The sequence below is a fragment of the Poecile atricapillus genome, chromosome 34 (genome assembly GCF_030490865.1).
Source record: "Poecile atricapillus isolate bPoeAtr1 chromosome 34, bPoeAtr1.hap1, whole genome shotgun sequence".
Taxonomy (NCBI): domain Eukaryota; kingdom Metazoa; phylum Chordata; class Aves; order Passeriformes; family Paridae; genus Poecile; species Poecile atricapillus.
Window position 1 is genome coordinate 1,520,634 of NC_081282.1, and position 12,224 is coordinate 1,532,857.

A 12,224-nucleotide genomic window follows, 5' to 3' on the forward strand; every position below is an offset into this window, starting at 1 on the left:
CAGCTCTGCACACAGACACTGCTGCGGCAGCTCTAGAGAAGGGAACAAAAGGGGGATCTCTGGAGAAAACTTTGCTTGGAGATCCTTTTGTTCTTTTAAAGCCACCAGAAGCACAGCCCCTCATTGACACAGTGTGTGGGCACAGGGAAGGTGGAGCAAGAAACAAAATGAGAAATGAAACAAACAATGGCATTTCTTTGTGGACAGTAATAAAAATGTTAAACAAGGAAAAAACACTAATGACAGGTATCAAAGGTGACTTTTATTACAAGTGATTTGCAAAAACTGGCCAGCAGTTTAATGTTTCTGAAGCCCTCTAGTCATCAGTGTCCACACTGCAGCCTTGAGCTCCTGGTTCCTCAGGCTGTAGATGAGGGGGTTCAGGGCTGGGGCCACCACTGAGTACAGAACTGACACTGCCAGATCCAGGGATGGGGAGGAGATGGAGAGAGGCTTCAGGTGTGCAAATGCGGCAGTGCTGACAAACAGGGAGAGCACGGCCAGGTGAGGGAGGCAGGTGGAAAAGGCTTTGTGCCGTCCCTGCTCAGAGGGGATCCTCAGCACGGCCCTGAAGATCTGCACATAGGAGAAAACAATGAACACAAAACAGCCAAACTCTAAGCAGGCGCTAACAGCAATGAGCCCACGTTCTCTAGTATAGGAATTTGAGCAGGAGAGCTTTAAGATCTGTGGAATTTCACAGAAGAACTGGTCCAGGGCATTGCCATGGCACAGAGGCAGGGAAAATGTATTGGCCGTGTGCAGCAGGACATTGAGAAAGGCACTGGCCCAGGCAGCTGCTGCCATGTGGGCACAAGCTCTGCTGCCCAGGAGGGTCTCGTAGTGCAGGGGTTTGCAGATGGACACGTAGCGGTCATAACACATGATGGTCAGCAGGGCAAGCTCTGCTGAGATGAAGAAGAGAAAGAAAAAGAGCTGTGCAGCACATCCTGTGTAGGAGATGTCTCTGGTGTCCCAGAGGGAATTGTGCATGGCTTTGGGCACAGTGGTGCAGATGCAGCCCAGGTTGCTGAGGGCCAGGTTGAGCAGGAAGAAGAACATGGGGCTGTGCAGGTGGTGGCTGCAGGCTATGGCACTGATGATGAGGATGTTGCCCAGGAGGGCAGCCAGGCAGATGCCCAGGAAGAGGCAGAAGTGCAGGAGCTGCAGCTGCCGCGTGTCTGCCAATGCCAGCAGCAGGAAGTGGCTGATGGAGCTGCTGTTGGACATTTGCTGTGGCTGCACATGGGGACCTGTTCATGAAGAAAAAGAACAGTGACAAGTCAGGAGAGGCTGGGACTCACCTTTGTTCCTGCTCTGGGAAAACCTTCACCCAGGTCCCTGCCTGAGCTCCAGCTGTGCTGGGTGTGCCAGGAGCAGCCAGGCCTGTGCCTGGGGGCTCTCCAGGAGCCATCCCTGCCCTGCTGCCCTGGGTTTGTGGCCATGTGGCAGAGGGACAAGGCTGGAAATTCAGGATATGTCAGGGGAATCACTCCTAATGCAGAAGGGCTTGGTAGCATCTGCACACACAATTCTAAAGTACTGCAGGAGTTGGTTTTAGGAATTGTTCTCCTGCCCACACATCATTCTTGGTTCTCTGGAGTCAGAAATCCCCAGCATTTCTGCTGCACTCAGAGTTTGCCATTGAGAGATGTGAGAGGCAAAGGATTCCTTGTGGCTTAGGGAAGGGGAGGGGCTGGATGGGCTTGTTCCCAATTGCCCTGGGTTTGCATCTTTGGCTGGAATCAGAGCACAATCACACTCCTGTGTCACCCTGGCATAAACCAGACCCTGCCTGGGGCAGAGGGATCCCTGAAGGTCTCACCCTCTCTAATGGTCTCTGGGCAAGGTCTCAGCACCCTCCTCTGCCAAGGACACTCACGGCTCCCTTGGCAAAGCCAACAGCATTTCCTCAGCTGTGACATCTCTGCCCTTCCCCGTGGGACATTCAGGGAACTCCAAGAGGCTCTGGCACAGATTTGCAGCCAGGAGGGCAGCTCAGAGCTTGGAAGGACACAGCAAGGAGATCCCCAGGTGTGCCCATGATGGGATCTCAGGGAGCGGGCTCAGCTCATTCCCCTTTCCCATGGACTGCTTTGCCCACAGCCCCACAGGTCACAGGGAAGCTGGGACACCCCATTCCCATGGACACACCTGCCTGGCAGCAATCCCAAGGGCAGGGCCTGACTCAGCTGCTGCAGATGCCAGAGGCTCCCTGAGAGCCCCAGGTAACAATGACAATAGCAGAGCAGTGCATTCAGGCCATTTAGGAGGCTCCCAGCAGAGAGACTGAGCACCCAAAGTTACAATTCTGGCATCTCTGTAAATGTTCCAACATTACTTTGATAATCCTGGTGTGTCCCTTTCAACTCAGAATGTTTCGTGATTCTGGGATTACAATTCCTCTTCTGCTTCTCTCATCACCCTGTTGTCTATAATCAAAAGAGAAAAAAAATCCAAAAACCTTTGCAACAGTGTTAGAACAGTAAAGTAAAAACCAGCTTTACTGGAAGCTTCCAGGTGTCCCAGTGGGGATGTGGCACACCCGGCCCCTTATTTCAACAATTTATGAAGGTTGATTAATTAGGATATTTACCAGAAACATTCAATAGGAGATCCATTGCCCCAGTTACACACCCCTGAGTCAACCCACTGGAGTAGGTCCAAGGGTTTCTTTGCCCCACTTTTTGTTATGACTGCTCACATTCTGGTTAAAAACCAAAATGTTCTTCTTGTAGCTCCTCTTTCTGATGATAAGACTATACAGTATTTCAGAAATCTATTTAGAAAGTCAGTTTATTGTTCTAAAATCTAAGAGAAAGGTTAGGAAATGTACTAGAGCTAAATCAGGATAATAGTTATAGAAGTATATTATAGTAGTTTAATAGAGTTACTTAAGGATCATGATTTTACAACTATACAATAATAGTTGACAGATCTAAAAATATATTTAAAATATATAAAAAGTAAAAATCCTTTTGTCATCATTGCAACTTTCCCACCCTGCTTAAAGAAAGAAATTGAAAACAGTCTCAGGAAATCTCCTGATCTTTACAGCAATCCCAGTCTCACCTTCCTTTGGGAAGTGTCCTCCGGAGCTGTGTCCAGGCAGGTCTGGAGCTGGGAGCAGCCCTGCCCCACACAGCCCCTCTCAGCAGCAGCCCCTGCCCTGCTCAGGGTGGCTCCTTCCCCCCACAGCTTCTCCCCAGCGCTGGGAGCAGCTCCCCGGGCCGGCTGAGAGCTGTCCCTGGCAGGCAGCAGAGTCCCTGCCCCAGCACAGCGCCCTGGGCTGCAGGACCCTGCTCTGCAGGACAGCCCTGGGTGTTATGAGTTATGTTTGTTCATTAACTGGGATTAATTGGGATGATGTTCGTCAGTTAATCAGGATGTGGTTGGTTGGTTTTTTTTTCTTTTTTTTTTTTTTTGCTCTCTTTTCCTTCGCAAGCTAATGTAGAAAGCTTTTCGCAAGTTGTGGTCGGGGTTGTTTTCGTACAGACCAGGCACGGGACTTTCCAGGAAGAAGAATAGAAGTGAAGCAAGATGTTTCAACAACAACCCCGAAGCATGCGCAAAAGGCTCATGAACATCTTAAAAAGACTGACTGAAACCTCAGTATGCGCGGCAGTTGGCGGGACAGAAAAACCCCCTGTCGCCCAGCGCTGCATTGCCTCCTTGTTTTGCTGCTATGATTAATAAAATTTGTTAATTAGCTGCTAATTTGACTCTTATTAATCAATATAATCAATAACAATTGGTGCCGTGACTCGGATGGGAATATTGGTGAGCTATAGAGGTTTGGGGGGGCGCCCCGCTGCAACTTGCGGCCCCAGCTTCGGTTGCTTGCCCTACTTCCACCGACGAACCCAAATTAAAACAGGGAGGCAAGGAAGGACCGGTCGACCCCTTAAATTTTGTGCACAAAAGTCCGGACGAAGACGCGGAACGCGGACGCGTAAGTTACTGCCTTTTTGGCAGGGGTTTCCGTTCGGTCGGGGTCGGGTTCCCGGAGTGTGGCGATTGTGGTTTGTGTGTTTGAGAGGGGAACTGGCAGCCGGATTCCCCAAGCGAGTGCGGACCCTCAGTAGTGCATTTCCCATTGTCCGCGAGGACGTGGGTCACGAAAAAGGGGAAGTGAGTGAAGCGAGTGAAACGCACACACGATCGAGAGAAGGCACTCCGGAAGATGGGACAAGGGAGAAGCAAGCCCCTTTCACCCATGAAGCGTTCTCCAGTACCCAGGGACTCCCCACTGGGATTTATGTTGGAGATGTGGAAGTATTATCCTGGGACTGGGAATAAAGATAAGGCCAAGATGATCTATTATTGTGTAAAAGTGTGGGGAGGAAAACAAATTGATGAGGCAGTATGGTGGCCAAAGTTCGGTTCTACTGAGGATTGGATGCAACAAAAATTAAATATTTGGGTAAATAATAAAATCCCATTCAATCAAGAGGAGAGTGAGTATGCAGCAGTCTGGGTTACACGCCCAGGAGGACCGGGAGTCTCAATTTTTAAATTATCAGAAATAGACCCGGAAAGTAAAAAACAAAAACCCCGACAGGAAGAGGATCTTCCTGTAAGACCCCCACCGTATGTCCCACCGCAACCGATGGCTCCCCCACCGCCACAGGCGGAGCCGGAGTTAAATTATCAGGGAGATCGGGGTCTGCAAGAAAGACCAAATGAGCAGGAAGGAAGCCAAGATCAGGGACCCAGAACTAGGAGCCGTGCACGGCAACGAAACTTGTTCCCGTTAAGAGAAGTGCCCATGGGAGGTCCTAATCCACAGATGGGATTTATTTCAGTACCTCTCAGTTCGGGGGATGTGAGAGATTTTAAAAAGGAAATGGGAAAGATTTTAGAAGATCCTCTGGGGGTCGCTGAGCGAGTGGATCAATTTTTAGGACCTAATATCTATACTTGGGATGAACTGCAGTCCATCTTAAATATACTGTTTACCACTGAAGAGAAGAATATGATAAGGACTGCAGGGATGCACATTTGGGACGCTCAACATGCACAAGGACCCCAGGCAGACATAAAATGGCCCCTGCAGAGGCCTCAGTGGGACCACCAGAATGGAGATCATAGGACGCATATGCAGGATTTGCGCACTATAATTATTCAAGGAATTAGGGAAGCAGTTCCTAGGGGTCAGAATATCAATAGGGCCTTTAATGAGAGACAAAAGAAGGAAGAATCTCCCAATGAGTGGCTGGAAAGATTGCGTAAAAACTTGCAAATGTATTCTGGTTTGGATCCAGACACTCAGTTAGGTCAGGCTTTATTAAAGACTCAGTTTGTTGCTAAGGCCTGGGATGACATACGTAAGAAATTAGAGAAAATTGAAAACTGGCAAGATAGAGGATTAGATGAACTTCTTAGAGAGGCGCAGAAAGTTTATGTCAGGAGGGAGGATGAGAGTCATAAGAGACAAGTTAGGATGATGGTTGCGGCAGTCAGGGAAAGTAGAGAATTGGATAAACAGGAAAGACGGCCATTTCGGGGGAAGCCCCCAAACCGGGAGGGAAATAGAGGAGTGGAAGAAAGAAGAGAATAAAGGAATTGTTTTTATTGTGGGAGGAAGGGACATCTTAAAAGAAATTGCAGGATTAAGGTGCAGGATGAAAAGATGTTCAAGGAAGATTAGGGATGTCAGGGGCTCAATTTGTACTTGATGGGGACCCAGAAACATCGTGAGCCCTTGATAAAACTAAAAGTGGGTCCCCACCGCGAAGAAATAGAATTTTTGGTAGACTCGGGGGCTGAGAGATCTACCGTACAAAAATTGCCCTCTGGATGTAAACTATCCAGAGAGACAGCCCTGGTTGTAGGAGCTAAGGGAGAACCCTTTAAAGTTGGAATTGTTAAAGATGTAGAGGTAGAAACTAAATTTAAGATAGGGTTAGGGAATCTTTTAGTAGTACCTGAAGCAGAGTTTAATTTATTAGGTCGGGATTTAATAATTGAATTAGGAATAAACTTGGAAGTGGAGAATAAAGAAATAAAAATAAAGCTTTGTCCCCTTAGAGTAGAGGATGAAGAGATGATTAACCCTGAGGTTTGGTATACCCCGGAGACTGTAGGGCGACTAGAGATACCCCCTTTTACGGTAAAAATTAAAAACCCGGAACTTCCAATTAAAATCAAACAATACCCTATTTCACTAGAAGGAAGGAAGGGATTAAAACCAGAAATAGAGAGACTTATAAATCAAGGACTATTAGAACCTTGCATGTCCCCATTTAATACTCCCATCTTGCCGGTAAAGAAGCCTAATGGGACGTATCGATTAGTACATGATTTGCGGGAAATAAATAAAAGAACTATTTCTCGGTTTCCCGTAGTGGCCAATCCCTATACGTTGCTAACTAAATTAGGCCCTGAAAATCTATGGTATAGTGTGATTGATTTAAAGGATGCATTTTGGGCCTGTCCCTTAGATGAAACATGCAGAGATTACTTTGCATTTGAATGGGAGGATCCTGATACTGGGAGAAAACAACAACTGAGGTGGACGGTTTTACCTCAGGGCTTTACTGAGTCCCCCAATTTATTTGGACAAGCACTAGAACACATTTTGCAGGAATACAAGCCTGCTTCAGGTATTACTCTTATTCAATATGTAGATGACTTATTGATTGCGGGGAAAGAGGAAGAACAGGTCAGAAGAGAAAGTATCAAACTCCTTAATTTCTTAGGATTAAAAGGTCTCAAAGTATCAAAGATCAAACTACAATTTGTAGAAGAAGAAGTACGATATTTAGGACATTACATCAACAAAGGAGAAAAGAAAATAGACCCCGAACGTATAAAAGGAATCTTGTCATTACCACCTCCTAAAAATAAAAGGCAAATTAGACAAATCCTAGGTCTAATGGGATATTGTCGGCAATGGATCGAAAACTACAGTAGTAAAGTTAAATTTTTATATCATAAATTGACTCTCGGGGGTTTAATTACTTGGACTCAGCAAGATGAGGAGAACCTTCAGGCATTACGAGAAGATCTGATAAACGCCCCAGTTTTAAGTCTGCCGGATCTGAATCGGCCTTTTTATTTATTTATAAATGTGAGTGATGGCACAGCATATTGGGTCCTGACCCAAGAATGGGCTGGGAAGAAAAAGCCGGTAGGATATTTGTCAAAGTTATTAGATCCCATAAGCAGAGGATGGCCTACCTGTTTGCAAGTGATCGTAGGATGTGCCTTATTAGTAGAAGAGGCCAGAAAAATCACCTTTAATAGTTGCATAAAAGTGTTGTCCCCTCATAACATTCGGGGTGTGCTGCAGCAGAGAGCTGAGAAATGGATATCAGACTCCCGTCTACTTAAATATGAGGGAATTTTATTGGAAGCTCCGAATTTAACTTTAGAAACAACGAGCCTCCAAAACCCTGCCCAATTTTTATATGGAGGGTCTGAAGAGTCAGAACTAACACATAATTGTCTTCAGACCATTGAAGAACAGACAAAGATTAGACCCGACCTGGAAGAAGAAGAATTAGACGATGGGGAGAGAATCTTCGTAGATGGTTCTTCCAGAGTGATTGAAGGGAAAAGAAAATCAGGATACGCAGTTTTAGATGGGAAGACATTGGAGATTCTAGAATCAGGACCATTGAACAGTTCTTGGTCAGCACAAGCTTGTGAACTATATGCTGTCCTACGAGCTCTAAAGAGATTAAAGGGAAAGGTTGGGACAATTTACACGGACTCTAAATATAGTTATGGGGTAATACATACTTTCGGAAAAATCTGGGAAGAAAGGGGACTAATCAACTCACAAGGGAAAGATTTGATTCATCAAGAGCTAATAAAAGCAGTTTTAGTTGCTTTGCGAGGACCTGTAAAATTAGCTGTAGTACACCTAAAAGGACACCAGAAGGGGGTAGATTACAAAACAAGGGGAAATAATGCGGCAGATCAGGAAGCTAAACAGGCAGCATTATGAGAACTAGTGTTAAAGGAAAAGGGAATGGGGCCCTCGGTACCCGAATTGAAAATTTTTGTACTCACCCCAAAAGAGGAACAGAAACTTGCTCAAATGGGGTGCACTAAAAATAAAGAAGGGAACTGGCATTTACCAGATGGAAGAAAAGTATTACCAAAGTCAATAGCTTTTCAGATTCTAGACAATCTACATAAACAGACACATTGGGGTAGCCAAGCCCTAATAGACCATTTTGTGGCTAAATATATGTGTATAGGACTACATGATCTGGCAAAATATATTACTCAGGGATGCCCCACATGCCTAAAAGTTAATAGAGCTGTACGGAGACAAATGCCAATGGGGGGAAGACCCTTAGCAGTGAGACCATTTTCTAAAGTTCAAATCGATTTTACAGAACTCCCCAAAGTAGGGAGGTATAAATATATTCTAGTCATTGTAGACCATCTTACACATTTCGTAGAAGCCTTCCCAACCACCAGGGCCACCGCACAGACAGTAACAAAGGTTTTATTAGAACATATAATCCCCAGATATGGAATAACCGAAGTTATTGATTCGGATCAAGGACCACATTTTACATCTAAAATCATAAAGAATCTGGTGGAAGCCCTGGGAATAAGATGGGAAGAACACACTCCGTGGCATCCACAAAGTTCAGGTCTAGTAGAACGAATGAATGGAGAACTTAAGAAACAATTAACAAAATTAATGCTTGAGACTAAACTCTCATGGATTAAATGTATTCCTTTAGCATTGTTGAATATTAGAGCCCAACCCAGAGCTGACATAAGAATATCTCCCTTTGAAATGTTATATGGAATGCCCTATGATGCAGGAATCCCTATGAACCACCCGGGAATCTCAGATAAAATTACTCACACGTATATTCATAAACTGATGCAGTATCGCCAGGAACTTTGGAGAAAAGGGCAACTAACCCAGAGACCTCCTCTTGATATTACATTACATCAGGTCAAGCCAGGGGATTGGGTTCTCATAAAAACGTGGAAAGAGACCACTCTACAACCTTGCTGGGAAGGACCGTACCTGGTGCTTTTGACCACCAATACAGCTATCCGAACCGCTGAGAAGGGATGGACTCATGCCAGCCGTATTAAAGGACCAGTGAGCAATAGAGAGTGGATGGTCACTAGTCCTGCGGGAGACTTGAAGGTTAAATTGTCCAAGAGACCACGGCAATAATAAGGGACATTAAAATTTCAGAGTTTAATGAGCAAGAGCAACCAAAATAGAACTTTTGTAATTAAACACCTGTCTAAGGCACTTAAATTTAATGAGCAAGGAAACATTTATAACAAAGATGTGGGTGTAACATGCACCGATATTAGTTGTGGGGGAAATTGCTATCCATTTGTTTGTTTTATTTGTTTAGTTTGTAAGGAAAAGTGGTGGACCCATTGCAGAAACGGACATCCCCCTCGAGGAGTGTGCCGGCCGTGCTGGACATTCCAGCGAGAATTAACTGATTGGGTATTAGCTCAAAGAGTCAAAACAAGAGACCTAGAAAAAGGGTCGGCCGGGTGGTGGAATATATTTACAAAGGGGGTAAATCCGGACCTATACTGTTATCACCCGAACGAGCCTCAACCCTTTGTGGCCCGGCTAGTGGCAGGACTGTGTCGCCGAAGGGTGGCATCAGCGAGCTGCAAAGCCCCGGAGGTGAAGAATTGTAATTGGCAGTCTTATAGACTGAGGCTCACACAGACAGGGAGACAGTTCCCTCCTGAAGAATTCTCTTGCTGCCGAGAAGATGGTTTACCCCGTGACTCGAAGCAACCGAGTCGACAGGCGAGGCAGAGGGGAAGTAAACAGTGGAGGGAATTCTCCGGTTGTCAATGGGATCACAATATTATGGTCCAGGAGATGCCCCAAGAGTGGGAATAACTTCTCTAAGAGGTGGGATCCCCATTACTGGAATGGGAAAGCCATGGGTCTTTTGTTATCCTGGATATTGTTTTGGAATTTATTGAGAGTTTATGAGAATGATAGAGTTACGCATGAACCCTTTGAGTGGTCCCTAATTAGGGAAGAAGAGCAGAGAGTAATTCAATCGGTAATCAGTTCAGGGGCGCCCACTTTCGAATGCCGGCTTTTTGAGTTACTTTCAATAGATCAGCCAAGTCAGTTTCTTGAGTTAGTTGCAAAAGGTCCACCAAGACGACCAATCTATATATGCCCAGCTTCGAATCCTGGGAAAGGATATTGCAATTATCCCGGAGAATTCTATTGTGGATATTGGGGTTGTGAGACCCTGGCATTAGGATTTACACCCGGAGGGGGCCCAGATCCATATATTTCTGTAAAGTGGCTACCCTGCACGGAGGAGGGCATTTGTGATAGGTTAGGAATTACAGTGGAATCTCAAACATTGGCAGACCTCGGTTGGTTTATGGGGAAGACATGGGGAATACGAGTGTGGGAACCTGGAAAAGATCGAGGAGGACACTTTCTTATAAAGAAAGAAAGGATTCCTCATAATTTACCAGAGGCAATAGGACCCAATGAACCCTTGAAAAACATAATCGAAGGAGAAACCGAGAAGAGAAAGCCTGCATCTAGCGGTAATACCACCTATAGTATATCTAAAGAAAAAGATATCATGATGCCACCCACAGAACATTCACCCCCTGAAGCATATGATACTTTTTGGAAGATTATGCAAGCTAGCTTTAATGTTTTAAATCAAACCCATCCTGAATTAACTAAAGAATGCTGGCTATGTTATGACATTCGTCCTCCATTTTATGAAGCAATAGGGTCAGTAGCTAATATAAGAAAGAGGAACGGAACTAATCCCAGAGAGTGTTTATGGAATCAGGAAAAAGGAACCCCGGGGATTACAATAACGCAAGTTACCGGACAGGGGTTATGTATAGGAGCTATCCCTCCAGAGCAAAAGTACTTGTGTAATAAAACTATAAAAATACAGAAGAAGGAGGTCGCTAATTGGTTAGTGCCAGCTTATAATAATAAATGGATATGCTCCAAGTTAGGGGTAACACCATGCTTGTCCACCACAGTATTCGATGAAAAATCTGAATACTGTATACAAGTAATCATTGTCCCTCGAATTATATACCATCCCAAAGAATATGTACTAGACCATCACGAGGCAGAAAAACATCATTTAGTAAAAAGAGAACCATTTACAGCACTTACGATTGCATTACTGTTAACAATAGGAGGAGCTGGAGCAGGAACAGGTATAGCTTCTCTAGTATCCCAAGGAGCTGGACTAACAACATTGAGAAAATCAGTGGACGAAGATTTGCTAAAAATAGAAAGAGCTATTGATGCTCTTACCAAATCAGTACGGTCTTTATCAGAAGTAGTCCTACAAAATAGGAGAGGATTAGACCTTCTGTTAATACAACAGGGAGGATTATGTATAGCCTTGAAGGAACAATGTTGTACCTATGTGGATTCGACAGGAGTGGCAGTAGACACTATGGCTGAGCTTAGGAAGCAACTTGAGCAAAGGGAACGCGAAAGAGAATCTCACCAGAGTTGGTATCACAAATGGTTCAATCAGTCTCCCTGGCTTACCACCCTTCTGTCAACAATAGCTGGACCAGTGCTTATATTTGTTCTAGCATTAACTCTTGGTCCCTGCATCTTTAATAAAATAATAGCTATTGTTAGAAAAAGACTAGAAGCAGCTCATCTGATGTTAATACAGGCAAAATATGAACCCATCAACCTAGGTCCGGATGAAGAAGAGTTAGAATGGAGTAGACAAGAACTAAAAAGGTTTAATGAACAAAGCAAAGAATTGTCCTAGATAAAAAGGGGGGGGACTGTTATGAGTTATGTTTGTTCATTAACTGGGATTAATTGGGATGATGTTCGTCAGTTAATCAGGATGTGGTTAGTTGGGTTTCTTTTCTTTTTTTTGCTCTCTTTTCCTTCGCAAGCTAATGTAGAAAGCTTTTCGCAAGTTGTGGTCGGGGTTGTTTTCGTACAGACCAGGCGCGAGACTTTCCAGGAAGAAGAATAGAAGTGAAGCAAGATGTTTCAACAACAACCCCGAAGCATGCGCAAAAGGCTCGTGAACATCTTAAAAAGACTGACTGAAACCTCAGTATGCGCGGCAGTTGGCGGGACAGAAAAACCCCCTGTCGCCCAGCGCTGCATTGCCTCCTTGTTTTGCTGCAATGATTAATAAAATTTGTTAATTAGCTGCTAATTTGACTCTTATTAATCAATATAATCAATAACACTCCCATTTCACATCACTCTGAGGTGT

General features: G+C 44.8%; 1 protein-coding gene across 1 annotated transcript; it reads right to left on the minus strand.

Annotated features, from left to right (window-relative positions):
* Nucleotides 1-297: 297 nt before the first annotated feature.
* On the minus strand, nucleotides 298-2,621 carry LOC131590674 (olfactory receptor 14J1-like). The gene is made up of 2 exons (XM_058860936.1): nucleotides 2,597-2,621; nucleotides 298-1,253 (listed from the first exon to the last, which is right to left on the minus strand). Exons 1-2 carry the CDS (start codon nucleotides 2,619-2,621, stop codon nucleotides 298-300), a joined length of 981 nt encoding a protein of 326 aa, XP_058716919.1.
* Nucleotides 2,622-12,224: the final 9,603 nt, after the last annotated feature.